This window comes from Falco punctatus, assembly GCF_963210335.1.
Source record: "Falco punctatus genome assembly, chromosome: 2".
In the NCBI taxonomy this organism is placed as follows: Eukaryota; Metazoa; Chordata; class Aves; order Falconiformes; family Falconidae; genus Falco; species Falco punctatus.
The window spans coordinates 20,448,628-20,467,286 of record NC_137581.1 but is presented as its reverse complement, the minus strand read 5'-3'; the positions used below and the strand labels follow the sequence as shown (position 1 = coordinate 20,467,286).

The 18,659-nt window shown below is 39.5% G+C and overlaps 1 protein-coding gene across 1 annotated transcript in view; it reads left to right on the top strand.

The window, feature by feature from the left end:
• The window catches only part of MICU2 (mitochondrial calcium uptake 2), a 151,414-nt gene that overhangs the window by 129,595 nt on the left and 3,160 nt on the right, over positions 1-18,659 (top strand). Inside the window, exons 8-11 of the mRNA XM_080375404.1 lie at positions 4,826-4,923; positions 13,898-14,069; positions 14,352-14,460; positions 18,251-18,408. Coding sequence (XP_080231530.1) covers positions 4,826-4,923; positions 13,898-14,069; positions 14,352-14,460; positions 18,251-18,408 — 537 coding nt within the window. The remainder of the gene's footprint in view (positions 1-4,825; positions 4,924-13,897; positions 14,070-14,351; positions 14,461-18,250; positions 18,409-18,659) is intronic.

Sequence of the window (18,659 nt, the reverse complement as noted above, 5' to 3'; positions counted from 1 at the left end):
GAAATGGGATTCATGCTGGGAAATAATATGTGTGTTGTCTCATTTCCAAATGATTAAACATATGCTTCTGGATTCCATTAATTAACACATTTTCATACAAAATCCCTCATTTACATGCTTTTTTAAAAATGTTTAACCAGTACTTGGGGACACAGCTATTAATCTCTTTTAAACAGAAAACTTTTGAACTGAAATGCAGTCTGACTGAAGTATACTTTTAGACCCACACATGGATATCTTCCAATTGTATGTCAGTTGTTCTAACCTGTCTACTCCTCCTTTTTGTTTTCCTTTTTTTTGTTGTTGTTGTCATTGGCCCTAAGAGAGGTAAATGACATGAGTCATTCACACATTTATCAAAACTTAGCTGGTCAGCACAAGGTTTTACACTTCGACCTTCAGATATTGCAGCATTGCGATGCATCTCCTCAGCCACAGAGGCCGTGCAGGCCCTCGTAACCATCTGCTCCCTAGAAGTTCTAATTAGTTTAAAGTTTTGTAGCCATAGCTTCAAAGTCTGCAAAGCCCTGGGCCCAAAATAGCTAAAGACTGCCTAAACTGAAGGGAGGAAGATAGGATGGTGGTTGAGAGCTATGCTCTTTTAGTGCAGTAATACTCTGTCACGGGGGGTACAGCACATCAAATTTTGCAAAAATATGGTCCAAGGCTAAAATTAATATCCCTCCCAAAAAGTCTGTGTCATTAATCTTGTCACCTCTCAGTTCAGATAGAGTGCACATTTTTTCTTGACCTATCTTCACCAACATAAATGTGTATGTTTCATATCAGCAGATTAACACTGAATTCCGCTGAAAAGCTTTTAGATGCTTTAAACCAAGGAGCAGTGCCATGTTCCTGTATGCTTTAAAGGAAGCTCTCCAGACAGGTAAATCCCGTATGCTTTAAAGGAAGCTCTCCAGACAGGTAAATCCCACAAAGAACCAAGCCATGTGGCATCAAAGTATTAGGCTATTAAAAAACCTGCTGAGTCATTGTTTACCTCACGAACAAATGAGGTAACAGAACAGAAAACTCTGAAAGCTGAGGATGTCCATGAGGTTACATTTTTGTCATTGCTGAAGGCACTGATGGTACACCATAGCAATTCCGTGACATTACTTGTCATTAAAAAACAACTAATCCCCCAGTAATGGGAATTATGTATGTTGTTGGATGCTGGGCATCAGCTGTTTGTTGTTCAGAAAAGGCTCCATCAGACCACTTCTCAGATACTGTCTGTTGTACCCTTTGTGGAAAACAATTGTGCACATTGTAGCCCATCTGTATCAGACCTGATGTATTCTTGAATCCTACCTAGTAAGAAAGTGCCTTGCAAAACATTGAAAACTTCAGTATGGATTTACATAATGATTAAAGCTGATTCATGGTAAGATGATGTCTAGCTTTGCCAAAAAAGATTGTCTTTGGAGATTTCGATCTCCTGGTCCTATTAGCTTGCCTGTTTACAGTTCTTTGGACTGGCTGTACCTGGTAGGATTAATTTCATAATGGATACATCTTTTAAACCTTCTCCCCAGAACTGAGTTGTAGGATATATCCCAACATCTTGGAGAATCTTCAAAAAGGCAGAAAGCTTGATGCTCTTGAGCAGTGTTTGAGTCTAGGCTGCTTAGACTGAAGTCTGGATTGCCTTCAGGGATAGGAGCCTGGCATGATGAATTGACTGACCTAGCAGCTGAAAAATAAAAGCATTTCAGAGAAGTGGACTCAGAAAAATTTGCCAAGGTTTAGTCTCATCTTTGGAAAGCTTTGGGACATCACTAGCAGACAGGAACTAAGATACTGGTCTCCTTGACCCTCCTCTCTTTTCTGCCTCTGTTCTTCATCTATTCACTCTGCTTCTACCTTAATCCAAAAAAAAGTAAATCCAAAATATGTATTATTTCTGCAATTTCTGTTGAAACAAGACATTGCACAGCAAATACCATCTCCCAGGAACCACGTAAGAGAATAAGGAACATATTACAGATTTTAATTATGGTGAATGCTTTCCAGTCATGCCTCAGGCAAATTCTGCAAGGGAAGGTGGTAAGAATCTAGAGACAGTAAGTCTACTAACATTTCAGACAAGTTTTGAAAATCAGTTAGGTACATTATTCCAAAAAACCTGCCTCACAGTGTGTTGTTTCTTCTTAATGGCACTTGTTGCTACTTGCTGCAGTATTGGGTCCTAAATGTCAGCAGCTCACTGGCGAGCTGCAGCGTTGAGTAGGTCTGTGCCCATGTCTCAGTGTGTGCAGCATCAGGCTTCTACATTAACAGTAGTGTAATGGAATAAGGAAATAAATGTTTTGTTATCTGATCTTGCTTAAAAAGGAATAATTGCATATTCAGCAATTCATGGTGCTTTTGAAAAGCGTATGAGGTGTTAACATTACTCTAGGAAAATAAGCCTGTGTTTGTGATACGTACACACGTGTTCATTAGTTTATACAGACTTGTGTGGCATCAGAGCTCGGTCTTTGGGATTCATTGTCTGAATCAGTGGACCCTGGTCTGAGTTCCTTGGTTGAGATACATCTCCTTGCCCCATCCCATGCTTGTATCAAGGTGAGACTCAGAACATCACCATCCCTTCTCCACTCTGTGCCTCAGCTTTCAGTAAAGTGCACAGCCCAAAAGGGGGCTGTGGTGCACACTCCCGGGGCTGAAGGTACCAGATACACCAGAATACAAACTTTTACTCAGTTCAGATAGTAGCTCTGTTGACTCAAAGCTACCAGTCTGGTCCTTTTTACAGCTCCAGGATTAGGCTACCATTTCATTCTCATTGCCAAGAAAGACATTCCAAATGTAAGTTATTCTTTTACCTAAGCTCAGGAGGGTGAGGTGTTGGAAATATTAATAGAGCTCTCATTATCTTCTAACAAAGATTTGTCATGTTGGTACTAATTTATACAGTTCAGCAGCAAAAGCTCCTAATGATTCTGTGGACAAAAAGGAATTATGTACTAACATGTACTTTAATTTGATAGCATTAACTCTAGGAAAAGCAATTTTTTGAAATTTTACCCTTAAGGTGTAGTCTCTGTGGTCTCCTATTGCATATTCTGTTTTAAAGAAATGTACCGGTTTGTAGTTCTAAAATACATTTAACTCTCACCGACACAGTGTTTGGACGTCTGCCAATTCCACTTTGGAATTTCAACTGATAAAGAGGGTAGCCAACAAGTAGGTGCATATTTGTATAAATCCAGGGATAGGCTTTGTCATCTTAGATAAGATGAGATAGGTATTGTTTGTATGTCTTCTTTTAGCTTATAGCTAGAGAAGTGTGAATAGAAGAAAAAGACACTTTCTGTTGCAGACTTCATTTTTAAAAGATTATTTTAAACCTTATTTTTCAGTTTGTTTTCAATACAACACTGATGTTAATATGGAGTAATTAAAATTGGAGGCATTAAATTGCATAAATTTTAGTTTGGTTGCTAAAATTACATCATCAAATTTATGTCTTGTATTTTTCAAGTCCCTTTTAAACATGTAAGCAAAAACCACAAAAAGCAGATTAGAATCTCACTGCAGTGAGAAGTATGTGAGTTCTTCTCTGTTTCTTAGAAAACTTTCCATTTTGACATAAATAGTTTGGGTTTGAATTTCAAGTAAGCATATATGAACATTTACCTTTTGACTTTCAAAAAAGCATATACCAATGTTTATGCATCAGTCTTCACAGTAATCTGAAGTGTTTAAACTTTAGAAGGATAGATCTTGTGGGTATTTAAATATTCTTTGCCTGAGGTTAAATGATAAAAGTTCAGTAAGTATGGTTTGCATATAGCTTGAAAACTTTTTTTTTCTAGGTTCACTCATACATAACTCCTATCGCTGGCATTTAGTGAATTGTAGCTTGCAGTAGAAATGAGGAATGTTACCTCTTTAACTATAAAATAATGTGTCACATAGGCAGTAAGCATGAAACACACAGTGAACTAATGGGACTTATTATTGATGATGCTGAAAGCTAAATAACCATTAGCATTAAATCTTATGAATAGACTCTTGTCTTTCATCTTACCTCTTCAACCAGATAAAAGACACAGAGGCTATTTAGATGTCATAAGAATAGTTTGTTGAAATCCCTCTGGACTTACAAAAAAAAAATATCTCTCTTCATGTTACCTAGTGTTTTGTTGCGTTCAAAGAAATGCCAGTATGCTAGTGCTGAAAGAAGAATAGAACATAAATCCAGTATTATGTGTGATTTTAGGCTTGTTAAAGATACTGTTGAGTTGAAATAATGTGCATCCTTCTGCTGCAGAAACCTCTTCATCAGATTTAAAAAAATATATAGAAAAGTCACTAACATTGAAAATTTGCAAGAAGCCTTGTTAGACCATATTATAATTAAGCACTGTGAATGTTTTTGTTTTTCTAGTTTTGTTTCTTAGACTATCATGAATGTTTTTAAATGGCTGTAACATTCTAGAAATATCTGACTGTAAACTTAACAAAAATGTTAACTTTATTTAAAGCCTCTATTCACCTAAGCATAAAGTTCTTTAAAGATTTAACTAGCAACCTTCTCAGTTCTAATAGTGAAGTACACCAAAGGTGGTTATAAATTGTACCTATCTTTCATACAGAATATTTAGAAGCAGAACATGTAATACACTGTTACCATTTGATGTGGAAGAATTACTCAGCTCTGAGATCCTGTGTTGATAGCTTTGGGAACAGTAATTAAATTGCAAGTACCTCTTGTGAAATTCTCATTCAAATATGTATTTCTAGATTTTTAGTGAGTTGGTATTAATAATCATGCAATGTATAATAATTAACCATACAGTTTTTTGTTTTATAGGGAGCAGAACTGGAAAGCTGTGGTGTCAATACCATGTTGCTGGTGCATTTCTTTGGAAAAGAAGGAAAGGAGAAACTTCGATATTCTGAGTTTTTCAGGTATTTTTTCAAGCTAGGCAAGCCTAACAGCAGCTAGTCCTGTTCCTACACCCTCTGCTTTGCACTAACACTGGTATTAATCTGACCTCACACTGAGCTGATTCAGAAAGTTGAGCAGGTAATGAAGCAGGAGATTATTTGTGATTTTGCATGATTAAATTTCTGGTTTAGCTCCTGGAGTCTGCTGTCTGCTAGAGGAGTTGAGCACCATAATTCCAAAGCGGCAGTGGGCCTGGAGGCCGTGAGGGTTGAGCGTTCTTGGCAGCTGTGTGATGGCATACCTTAAGACAATATGATTCATGAGTATTTTTCTTGATCACATCACAAAAAAAGTGACTGCTAATCAATTACAAAAGTTTTTCAGAGCTGAGACACCCCCCTTTCTATTGTAACTGTCATGGTGGGCTACAGACAACTTCTTTGCTTGCTCTGAATTCCATCTTCTGTTGAAACTTCACCTGTGCCTTTTCCTTTACCCTTTGAACTACTTTTGCCCTGGGACTGTGTAGATACTTTGTGGCACTTAACGTTGGAACTGAGAATTGAGCCAAATAGTGAACACCACATCAGACTGAAACGGCAGTGGAATACCATGTAGCCGTTACTCCTGGAAACATAGCACTGTATTACATGTCTATTTCACTGCTTTGCAAAAAATAGGAAGTTCTAAGACTGGTTCTGTTTACACGTCATAGACATGTCAGAAAGATGGTGTGATCCTTGTCTACATCACAGTGTGAAGTTCTGCTGTGATTACTTTTGACTTGAAGACCCAACTGGCTGTCACCTGTTAGCGTTTTAATTGGATCAGATTCTTTCTTCCAATGTTTATGTCAACCAGTAACAATGACCACCACCTACACAGCATCACAATTTAACTGGTTAAGACTCTGTGTTACTTGAGAGATCAATTTCTCCTGTTAGTGTGAACTCCAGCACATCTTGCTCTGTGAACTTGGGCCTAGAATCCAAATGCACAGGCTTTCTTTGAGGTAAACGGAAATTAAGTGCCTAATACCTGCGTGAATCTTGACGCACGACCAGTAGCACAACATTAAGAGATTATCTACATCAGTATTACCTTTTCTACAAAAATAACCAGTCATTTACAGACTGCAAAAATAAATTAAGATAATGTGGTTTTCTTCAGGTTATGTTCAGAAGCAGAGAATCTCTGTCAGCCCTCTTAAAAATGAATATTGTTGCAATCAGTAGAGGTTTAGGGAAAGCCAGAGTAGAAGAGGAAGAGTGGCAATTTTTCTAACACTAAAAAGTGTTTGGCTCCGCTGGCTCTGGCACACACCAGTCTTCAAATAAATAACCTTTCTCTTTTGAAGACCTTGATTCAATCGGAATCTGAGTAAGAAAAATAAGTGTAAGATGCCTACAGCTCCCTTTTCTATAAATATCGTAGATCCTTTCAATGAAACCAAAGGCAGAGAACACCACTAAAAGGTTGTGTTTGCATATACAGCGTAAACTGAAAAGCCTCGGGTTTTAGATAAAATCCTACGTTGACCCAATGAGGCATGACATTGATGAAACTATGTACCTAGTACATTCAGAATGCGTAGGTTAAAGACCTTTGCCTGCCACACAGATAGAGGCCTATAATCAAAATCAAACTCCCACATCTTGCTCTTAAAATCTGTGGGATAAGTGTAAGGTTTAATGCAGGTAATTTTTCAACAGTGGCAGTTATGTTTTGTAGAGCTGGAATGTGCCTCTTTATCACTGCGTAGACACTCGATCTTGGTTGCAACATGACAGTGAAGTTTGTTTAACACGCAGAAAGGTGAATAAAAGTATCGCTGTCTTTTTAACCTCTGGGAAGAGATCACCTTTCACATGATTTTATTTGCAAGTAAATCAAGCACATCATTTCTGGGTTTCTATTGTTCAGAGAAAATGTGATTTCTATCTGATGGCCTCTCATAACATTCTACCTTACGCAGGAAGCTATTGTTGGCTGTTTGATCAAAGTGCCATGCTGTTTTTACAAGAGATGACTGATGAGCTGTACAGACATAGATCATTGTCAAAAGCAGAAAATAATGATGGTAAATGCTTTTATCATTTTCCAAGTTCTTGCCTAGAAAGCTTTTCCATTGATCAGTGTAGTACCTAGTAGAAAGTAGGGGTGATTAGGTTTGATTAGGACACACTAAGACTTGTCACATTAGTTAAATACACAGATATTGCTGTGCTCTAGAGTCCTTGAAACTGGGGAAAAGAGAAAAGAAAAAAAAGCAGGAATGTTTTCTTTGTGAAATTTCACCGTACTTACATAGGAATTCAGAAAGCTGAGACTACTGTTCTCACCTCATTACTTACATATAATTTCCTCGTGCTTCCTCCGTTTCAGTTTGGCTGACATTAAAAAATGCTTTTGTAAGTGTGCAGCCGTCTGTATCTACACGTACACTGGTGATGTCCGACCCTTTTAGCCCACAGTCCAAACATTTAAAAAATGTCAGACAGCCATAGTCAATAATATATCAGGGCAATTAATTTGCCCTGTTCTCCCTTCTTTGCATTCAGATGGCACAAAGAAAACGGAAACTGGCTACATCTCTTCAGGCAATGTGGAGCTGATGTAAGCCAGCTCTTGTGCCTCCCTTCCTACTGCTCTGAGCACAGGAGGCACACTGGTTGTAGGGAGGCAAAGTGGTTAAGTGTGCTGTGCTCCATGTGTCTCCAGCTGGTGCATGGTTCTTGGGAAATCATAGGTAGGCGTTACACACAAGGACAATCCTCAGGCTGTTTTTTACCAGACATAAAGAACGGGACCATGAAGCAGAGTATCAGATCACTTTTCAACCTTTCTTGGGCTGCTGGAAGCATGGGAGTGAAGAGGTAACCTTTTCATGGGTGTTTTGTGACACCAATCAGGCTCTTTTCTCACTGTCCTCCAGAACGTAGTCAAAACAGCAACCAAAGCTGCTCCTTTCCATTCCGTGCTGGGCAGCAGTGGTGGGACTCCTGCTTCATTCTGCAGCTTCTCCTGGGACTGCTTAGAAGTAGTGCAAGCAATCCAGGACGCACACATAGGAGTCTTTCCCATAGTAGCGAGGTGGTTTTGGAGATGTTAAGGTAGGACTCAAGGAACACATGTTCAGCTCCAGACTGTTACATGATTTATTGACAGTTGTATTGTCCTTAACATGAGGACAATATGATAATTATTACTAATAAATCACAATTTCAAAAGTGACAGCTTGTTTGCCCAGCAAAAAAAATTCAAACATAAATTATTCTGGAGTATGTTTATGTACATCACTATTAAAGGTGTTGCATCCTAGTCGAATGCAGCTGGAATCATGATTGTCCTGTATCAGTTGAAGAAAATACAAAACAGTATGCAACAAGCTTAAAACAATTTAGCAAAGAAGGGTAGATTTAATACAAGAAGCTGTAACCAGGGGAGATCTCAGAAGGTCTGAACAAGTTTCTGTTTCAGATGACCACCACTCAGTTTTACACCTCAACAGCAAAGTTGTCTTCTAATACCAGGACTCATCTTAGAGAATGTCAGATATCAAACATGAAGCCAGAATTGCAAGGTTTTTAATCTTTCGCATGGGTTTCTCTTGATTTTTGAGGCATGAATAATTTTTGGTCTCTTCCTTCCACAAAATGTTTCACTTGTGTTTTAATTTCCAGCTATATTGTATCTACTATTTTTTATTCAGAGTAGAAAACCACTTAGTTTTCTGGGTATAACAAATATTTTTTCTTGACAGCCACTGTTTTTTTCCCCTGAAAAAATCCCTTACTGATCTTGTTTAAGTATGTCTAATCCCAAATAAAAGAGGAGACGGTAATTCACTAGCTAAACAGTTTACGACTGCTATGATTTTTTTGCTGTAATCTGTCCCCAAGCAAGTTTAAGTCTCACAATCTCCTTGAAGGAAAAAAAAGTGCAGAGAGTGTGGAAAGAATATCCAAAAACTTTATGATAATTATTTTTTTTTCCTTACAAGCTTACAAGAAAGTATTTCCTGGTATGGTTAAACAATGGGCATCTGTTTATCATATAAGGAAGATTAACATTTCAAATCCAGTTTATGGCATTTTCTGACATGATTTGCTACTTCCAGATTTCTCATCAGTTTAACAGAATTTTGCAACAGAAATATTCTTTAATCATGGTTTCTTCTGTATTCTCTGTTTTAGCTTGAAGGTCACAAATTGTATAACCATATACAAAACATGCCTTTTCTGTACCTGTCCTGTTTCTTTCCTTCAGTATTTTGAATTCCTTGGTACGTTTCATTTCAAACTTTTCATTTAAGAAACCAGGCTGAACCACACTGCTAGTGCTGACATTTTTCTGGTGCTGTTCTGTGTTTGTGCCAATGCATGGATGCCAGATGTCTTTCAGGTAGCTTCGTCAGCCAGTAGTGCCTTTGCCGTGGTAATAGTTTGTATGTTTTCAGTTATTATTATCTAGGGATTTGGAAGTGCTTTGCAGAAATAGAGTATGATTTTCTTCTTATTTGTCCGTGTACCTACGCTTGTATCTATGTGTGTGTGTATGTATGTGTATGTAGAGCCCTAATACGCGTAGAGATTGCATCTCATGCAACCAGGATCAGACAGGGAGGAAGTGGAGATGGGAACAAAATCTGGCTTTGTGATTGTATATTCCTATTATAACTGAATCTGAGTATTTACCAAATAATTAGTAAAGATGTTGAGAAGAATCTCTGTTCCTTCCTTTCCTATAGATTTAGCAAAGGAAAGCTTGATTAGTTTCTACGGAATGCTTACAAATGCAAAGTGAGTCGTTTCATTTAGTTTGGAAACACCGAGGACAGTAAATCAGAGGGGTTTGCTTGTAATTCTGAAAATGGTGAGGCTGATTAACTGTCTTACCACTTGCAAAACTGAATGTACAAATATAGATCTAAATGTTCTCTAAGAGTTAATGGGCAAGCCCTTACTATATTTTCTGTATTCAGTTTTGAAAGTCAAATTGCAAAAAGGCAACCTTGCGGCTGGTTTGCAACAGCCTTCTGGTGCAGAGAGGATTATCGAGTCTTCAAAAGGACATCAGTGTCCAAAGAGGAGCCAAAGCAGAGCACAAACGCCAGGGTGGTGGTATATCAACCTCTATCTTTGTTAAGTTTCTTTCCTATAAATCAGTGCGACAAGAACTGTTCAGTTCTGTATTAGGGTGTTAAAGCCCTGCACAAGCTTTCAGTTCAGGTCAGGAGGTATAGGAAGGAAAACTTTCCCTAACCGTTTTTTTGTGTGTTTCATTCTACTTTTTTGTGTGTCCTAAGGAATACAAAGCTGGCACTTCTCAGGTTGGAGGGCAAATAACTGCGTTCCTAAGGTCTCCCCACTTTTACTACATCTTCACTTCTATTAAAGCTGAGTTGCCAAAGAGTCTTGAGAGACCCCACTTTCTGTAATAGAGCACATGACAAAATAAGGGATAAATCCTGATAAGGTTTCTGGATGCTGTTGTAACATGATAACGAATTTGGCCATTGGTCTTCAGCATGGGTGTTTTAGAGAGTGTGGGTAAAATAGGCTATCTTAAAGGAAGTATTGTCTGTTCCCCACCTTTTCCCCCTCTTATTAATTTATGATTTACCTTTACTTTTTGTTACTTGGAAACTTGGGGCTTACTTTTCTTTTCAAGCTTCTATAGCATAAGAGTATTACCAGTGTAATTTTTTTTGAATTGTAGAGCACATCTACAATCAGAATCCAGTTCCCACAGTTGAATTCTGACTCCCTTCAAAGTCCTGGGCCAAGTTCTCACTGGCTTTGGGAGAGCAGGAATTTCATTCCTATGCTTGTTTTTCCTAATACCTGGAGAAATTTTTAAGGAATTTCCCACTGAAACTCATTGCACCGTGATCCAGAAGATACAAAAGCAAGTATTCCTAGTGGTGTCTTGGCATTTAAGTATCAAGTTTTACTTCCTAACCAGAAAGTTATTTTTAATAATGTTTAATAACTTTAACTTTTAAAAAAACTCATTAGGATTTTTAACTCTCACATCTGGGAATAAGAGTGACCTAGAATGCTGATGCGATGATTCATAGTATTTTAATTTTGTAATATGGGAGACTATCACATATAAATTTTAAATTGCACATTTCAGCTGCTGCTCCAAGTAGCATTTGGTACAGCAGGAAATCTTCCCACTCTGGCTTGCCAGGAGCAAGCCTACAAGTTGAAATGAAATATCCATTAATTTTTTTTATTTTACTTAAATAAGTAATTCCCGCTCCCCTCCCTAATCCGCATAGTGCAGCAAGATGCACAGCTCTTATGCCACAGGAAGGGTGCGGTGTCATTGCCCTAAAGCAACTGGAGAGGGCAAGACACCAAGCCTGAGAAAAGGCAGTGGAAAACCCATAGTGGGGCTGGGCAGGTAACAGCGCTTCATTCATTGTCCAACTAGAAGGGGGTACAGAAGCAAGAATGCATCAAAACTGTCACAGTCAAGCCCTTCACTTTCCTCTCTGCTTTGCTGCACCTTTCAGCTGGTTGGTGCACATGGCTAGGTGGGCCACCTGCGCCTTCCTCAGCATGCAGAAATGCTTGGTCTTTCATCTGTCCTGTCTTTATTGGGTATGGCTAGAGGGTGGGTCACTGAGGGTATTCTGCTTTAAAGGAAGTGCAATATTTAGAAAAAATGGAGGAATATGTAGTTTGCCATCACCTGTGGCTACTGACCAGTAAAGCAAATGACTGAGAGTTAGCTCCCTAAGATAACTAACTCATACTTGCAATAACAGACATTAAGTCTGTTGCAAAATGTGTCCACCTTTCATAGATTAAAAGCCAAGAAAGTAAAACATGTGGTATCTCATTTCCCTGCATTTTTTAAGTGACCTCACTTTCAGCAGCTTCTCCTCCCCCGGACCACACGTTATTACATGGCTTGGAAACGACAGTCAAAGATGCAGTTACTGTTCTGCATGGTCTCTGCTGTGACTTCGAGCCAAGCACAAGCCACACGTCCCAGGTACCATCTGCTCCGTGCCTTTGATGGCCACTCCCAAAATGCAGCCAAGCGCCCCTGTCAGTCCCTGCTGGACTGACTCTGCCTGGTCTGCGTGCCTGGTGCGTGCTGTCCTCTCCCTGCAGCTCAACATCCCTTCCCAGCATCTGGGAGACCCTTGCAGGCAGCGTGGCAGGACTGCTTGTGCCAGCCCTCCCCGGCACACAGCACACGCTGGCTGCGGGGCCGGCCAGAGGCAGCAGGCACCTTACGAGTTACAAGGACAGGAGCTGCCTCTGAAAACCGAGGAGTGGTTTGCAGGCTGTGCCCAGGCAGCTCTCGCTGGGCTGAAAGGCAAGGGGCCTCTCCTGCCCATCGGTGGCACAAACAGGTCCGTAGGTGTTTCATCCCCTTGTGAGAGGGAGAGTTGGGGGACTTGAAAGTGAGCCAGGTGTCCAGGTGGACTGCAGAGGACTATACCTCAGTGTCTGGCATTACTGTGGAAGCCTAGTAACCCCCTTTGCTAGACCAGAAAAATGCCTGTATAAAATGTGAGAGCATAGCGTACCGCTCCTCAGTGTTACCCTAATAAAACTCTAGCCTGAAACTTAAAACCACCTCCACGACTGTCAGGCTTTCATTTACCTGCATGTCCTGAGCTGTGAAGCATTTGTTGACCATTTGTTTGCATGTGCAGCTCTCATTACTGGAGGAAAAAGTACAGAGAGAGTTTAAGCTAACCCCTTACAGACTTCACAGAGCTTTGAGCTACTCATTGTCCAAGTGATCTCATTAAAGAACTAAAGATAGCTGTGCAGACTAAAATGCCATAATTTCAGGGGAATGAATTCAAACCCAGTGAGGCTGTGCAAATACTGATGAGCAAATGAGCCTCTGCTGATATTGCTACGTAGACCCTTACCTGTCCTCTTCTCCAACTAATTCCTTTGTCCTGATATAGGAGTATTTCATTCTCTTCTGTCAGTAATTTTGCAACTCAATAAAGCAAGGTTCTTTCAAAGTACTAAAGGGTTTCTGGCAAGCATCACTGTGTTTTTAGCCTTTATTTATGTTTTTAAATTATTGCTTGCTTTTGGATTGCCCCATTTCCAAAGTAGAAATTAGCAAAGGGATCACACAGTATTGTCTTTTACTTTCTGAAAAATAATATTAGCCAGAAGAAATTACAATGGCCATATAGACAAAACTGGGGAAACTCAAAAGCTACAACTCTTACAGTTCTAGCTCTGTACCTGCAGGTTGTCACTTGCTTCTCATGCTTTTTTTTTATCTCCTAAAGAATGGGTGTCTCCTGAAAACCTTGATGTTCACCCCTTCCTTTTTCAGACAGCTCTTCTCTTACCTTCCCAAACACCTGCAACATCATTTTCTGTGCTCTACCGAACTCCATACATGTCACTTGTAATCCTCTTTAATCCACCCTCTAGTGAGCGCAGAATTGATTTGCCAAACTCCTCTTTGCAGTTATAATCTTTGAGGCTTTTAGTTATCTTTTCCCGCAGTGATGATTTCAGGTTTCCTCTTTTCTTTCACCTTTGTAATTATTAGGGCCTCATCTTTCTAGGCACTTTCCAACCTTGTCATTCCTCTTCTATTAACGTGAAATTTCATACATCATGTGTCAGGCCTTCAGATACCGTGTCCTTTTTCATTCATTCGTTCGTTACAATGCTGCCTTACCTATTATTTTATCTCATTATCTGCACGTTTTTAAACATTAGTAAAACTAGATGCCAAATATATCTGCAAACTGTCTTAGCAGCAGCCATCTCTGCAGGCTTAGAGAGCACCCTACTGGTGTCATTATTGAAATGCAGCCACGCAAACAAATCTGCACACAGGTAAAATTAAACTACTGACATTTTAAACAATGGTTTCGATAGTATCCGTGATTAAGAATTAATGTCTACTGCATTTAGTAGCTAAGATAGTAATAGTGATACAGTGATGCAAGTATCAAGTTGGATCATATCTGTTTACACTTAGGTTCATGGAAAATCTGCAAACAGAAGTCCAAGAAATGGAATTCATAAAGTTTTCAAAGGGTTTGAACGTCATGAGAAAAGAAGATTTTGCAGAATGGTTACTTTACTTCACTGATGAGGAAAACAATGAAATTTACTGGCAGAATGTGAAAGAAAGAATTGAGGCAGGAGAGGTTGGTACATAAAGTATGCTTTGTTTTGCTTCCTGGTTTGAATGTACAGGTTCTCGTTTGAATGCGAGTATCTAATAACGTAACTAGTTTCCAAGTGAATTATTGCAGACCTTGAATTTTATGCAAATAAGAACAATAATAATTTGCCTACTGAGAAATACAAATATTGACGAGTAAGCCATCACACCTAAACACTAGGTCCCACCACATTTAATGAAATAGATTTCCTGGGGTTTGAACGTATTATTCATTATATATCATCTGAATTCTGTGATACCCTAGAATATCAGTTTGGAAGAATTCAAGACTTTCTGCAAGTTTACAAATAACCTGGAAGACTTTTCTATTGCCATGCAGATGTTTACTGTAGCCAATCGTCCTGTTAAACGGGGTAAGTACTGCACACCTTTCGTGTGTATTTCTTTAAAAAAGAAAAAATGCATTTTGTTACAGAATTAATGTAAATAAGGTTTCTCAAGGTATCCCAGAGTAGCACTGTGAAGTCCAAAAATAGTATACTGCTCTTTGTTCTGAACTAATGGTATTTCATGAAAAGGTAATAATACAAAGTTCCCAAATTTTTTTGCTTTGTAGATTATAATGTGCTATCATATGCTGGACCACTCACAGCAGACTAAACTATAGAATAATAGAATGGGTTGGGTTGGGTTGGAAGGGACCTTTAAAGATCATCTAGTCCAAACCCTCTGCCATGGGCAGGGAAATCCTCACTGGATCAGACTGCTCAAAGCCCTGTCCAACCTCACCTTGAACAACACTTCCAATGATGGGGCATCCACAGCTTCTCTGAGCCACCTGTGTTCCACCACCCACATCGTAAAAAGTTTGTTCCTTCTGTCCAGACTAAATCTCAGCTAGGAACCATTTTGCCTTGTCCTGTCACTACAGGCCTTGGTAAAAAGTCTCTCTCCATCTTTCTTATAAGCCCCCTTTTTATATTGAAAGGGTGCAGTAAGGTCTGCCCAGAGCCTTCTCTTCTCCAGGCTGAACAACCCCAACTCTCTTGGCCTTTCTTCACAGGAGAGGTGCTGCAGCCCCCTGATCATTTTTGTGGCCCTGCTCTGGACCTGCTCTAACAGGTTCATGTCTGTCTTGTACTGGGGACCCCAGAGTTGGACACAGTACTCCGGGGGGGGGGGGGGCGGGGGGGGGCGGGGGGGGGGCAGCATCTCACCAGAGTGGAGTAGAGGAGCAGAATCCCCTCCCTCGACCTGCTGGCCACACTTCATTTGATGCAGCCCAGGGTACGGTTGGCTTTCTGGGCTCCAAGCACACATTGCCTGGTCACGTCCAGCTTCTCATCCACCGGTACCCCCAGGTCCTTCTCTGCAGGGCTGCTTTCAGTCCAGTGTAAGTTCTAGGTTAAGAATGAGTTATTGGAACGATACATGCTTTAGTAGCAGTTAATGATAACAGAGCTTTTTCTTCATAGCGAAGCTAGTGATCTAAGGAAACTAAACAATAGAAACCTCTTCTTTTGCAGGTCTGTAGCATCTTGCTGAGTTTTATTTATTCCTCCGTACTGCTTTCTCCATGTGCTTATCTAGTGTTATGCAATTGTGGCTATGAAAAACAAACAATGTAGTAAAACAGGTTTTAAAATAAAGATTTGGAGGGAGGAAGTTGTTTCCTTACCATATGGTAGAAACAGGAGCAATGCAACAAAAGTTTCATGGCATGCAAATGCTTTTTGTTATAATCCTGAGGTTGTTAATTACTTGTTGTACTTGAAGGACAGCTCTCATAGGTTCTTTGGAAATAGCCACATAAGAAGTTCTTAAGGAAATTTGATGAGCCATTACATTCATTGAAATAAGTATTTGATGGGCTTATATGGAAAAGGTGAGCGAGATGTGAGAAGACAGGAAGAGAACTCAGTATTCTTGAGAGAGAAGTGTTTGGATTTGAACTAAAGAAGGCCAAAACTGGGGGATTTACAGCTTGTGACTTTCAACACTAGTTAGTCCTGCCTTCTGGAAGAGTTTCGTTTCCACAGCCTCTCTGGGGGGGCTGTTCTAGTGCTTAACCACTCTCATCGTGAAGACTTTCTCTTCTGTGTCAAACCCTTGCTGCAGCTTACAATGATTGTGTCTTACCTCCATGCACCTTTGAGAAAAATAGAACGCGCTGTTCTCCGTAACCCCTCTTAGGCAGTTGAAAGCTGCGACAAAATCCCCCCTCACACTTCTGTTCTCCTCAGCTTCTCTTCTTCCATCCTGTGCTCCAGTTCCCAGCTGGATTTGTGGCCCTCCTCTGCATGGTCTGACATCTTTCTTCTGTGGGGGGAGACAGTTTTTATTTGCACAAGGTGTACAAAGTGTGCAGAGGAAAGAGGATGAATTAATGGTGAAATAATAGTCACAACTGGGATACAAGCATGTAGCTCACTTAATAGAGAAGTATCCCAATTTAGGTGCCAGAGGATGATGAGGCCAACAGTTGGTGTTGACCCTGGTGATGTTTCCATGTAAGAACTCATTCCTAACCAACAGGCAGTTGTGACTCTGTTTATGCACTGAACCATGCTGTGGTCAAAAACAGTCGTCTCCTGAGGTAGCTCACAGATGTTACATATGTACATGTCTAATCCTTTCCTGAATCTCACAAAGTTCTTTGTCTTGCTGTTCGCATGTGTGTATGTGTGTGTATTCACACACATATGAATATTTCTCTAAAAAATAAAAGACAGTCCTTTAGTCCTTCCTTTTATTCTAGACTTCTTTTCTTCTGAGTTAGCAGCTCATCTTTTCTCTCTGATAAGGTGCCCTGTCTTGGTTTCAGGATTATTATGCTGTACCATTTTAGATCTTTCTCCTTTTCTTCATGTTCTGTTCAAGAAAGTGCAGTGCCATCTCTGGATTTATATTTAGCTTCAAGAGCTGAAACAGTTAACATCTTTTTAAGGACAAAACTAAGACACTATTTGTGTATAGCATCCTGTATTTCATGTCTTTTTCAAATTGTGCTATATCCTTTTACAGAAGGATTTTCAACTTAATTATATTTAAACCAACTGTAAATCTATCAACTGCATTTATACAGGAATTGTTCAGAGGCAAAGATGAGAGCTGAGTCAGGAGTGCTCTTTCCTCTAGTAAGCTTCAGAACTAATCATATTTACAGTGCTATTTATAAACAGCACTTGTTTATGAAAGCAGAACCACGTTATTACTGTATTTATTACTTAGTTGGACAACTTTCTGGAATAATCCACAATACTGCTACACTTTAATAACCTGCAGTCCCTCCTTGAAATTCACACTTCCATGATGCCTTCAAAAATGTATCCAATTCATGTGTTGTGATGGTGCTTGCTATAATAAACAATAATCACTTCACTTTTACTACCTGCTGTTTTACGGCAACCCCACACATTCCCTCATCGTCTTTGAGTCAAAACTCCAAATTCTTTACATCACAAGACCAGAAGTGGGAATGGTAGGTATTACTGTAATGCACATGGTAGTATAAAGAGAGAAGGCCAAAAAGCTGAAGAGTAGGGTAGATCTCTTAAAGGTATGACAGCTTTTTCTGTCATAAATCCTCACAAACTCTTCAATCATAATTTAAGAGAAGGTAACCTACTTCTTTAAAAAATAGAACTGTGGGTATATAAAGCTGTGTGCTGTTAACAGTGCGTTGACTGTTAGATAGTCTGTGTTCGTACAGAGCTGCCGAGGGGGTTGTTGGTTGAGGTGGAGCATATTGCACAGTACTGTTTTCTGAGGTGGAGTTTTCTTGCAGATTGAATTGGCATGAGACTGGTTCAAGGTAAAATGGTAGTATTTCTTACGAGACTGGTGAAGCAAATGCTTACCATCCTTACGCACAGTTATCAGCCAAAAGTATGTAAGTTTTCAGCATACAGCTATTTCTAGCAAAAATTACCGCTGTTACTGTTGCTTGAGAAGTCGTGCATTTCAAAAGTTAATTGTACAATTAATAAAGATAGTGTTATGAAAGATGAAGCAAGCTCAAGAATGCTTGAACTGAGGCCTCCTAATAGTTTACTAGTTCACACATCCCAAATTCTCCAGTTAGGATACCCATGAGAGACTGTAAATTTTACAGAATCCTGCTATTTATGTGCTTTTGGATTTTCTTTACAAGTTCACAGTCACCTATGATGTAACATTATATCTTTATTATATCTTTACTAGCTGAGTTCAAGAGAGCAGTGAAGGTGGCAACAGGACAGGAGCTCTCAGATAATGTTTTGGATACCATCTTCAAGATTTTTGATTTAGATGGAGATGACTGCCTCAGCCATGGCGAGTTTCTTGGAGTCCTAAGGAACCGAATTCATCGAGGTTTGAGGGTAACAAGCTGACATTATTGTTTTTAAATACCACAGATGATTGCTACAACTGTCTCGTTAATGCTTGTAGGAACACAAGTAGAGATAGCGAACAGAAAGGAGTTATATTTTAAACTTACAGCTTATGAATCTGGGAAGAGTGCTGCCACCAAGAACTTGTTATTATGCATGTGAACTATGGAAGCAGCAGCACTGCATTATGTATTATATTTACACAGTCTGTGAATAAAGTCTTTCTTTGTGTAAATGCT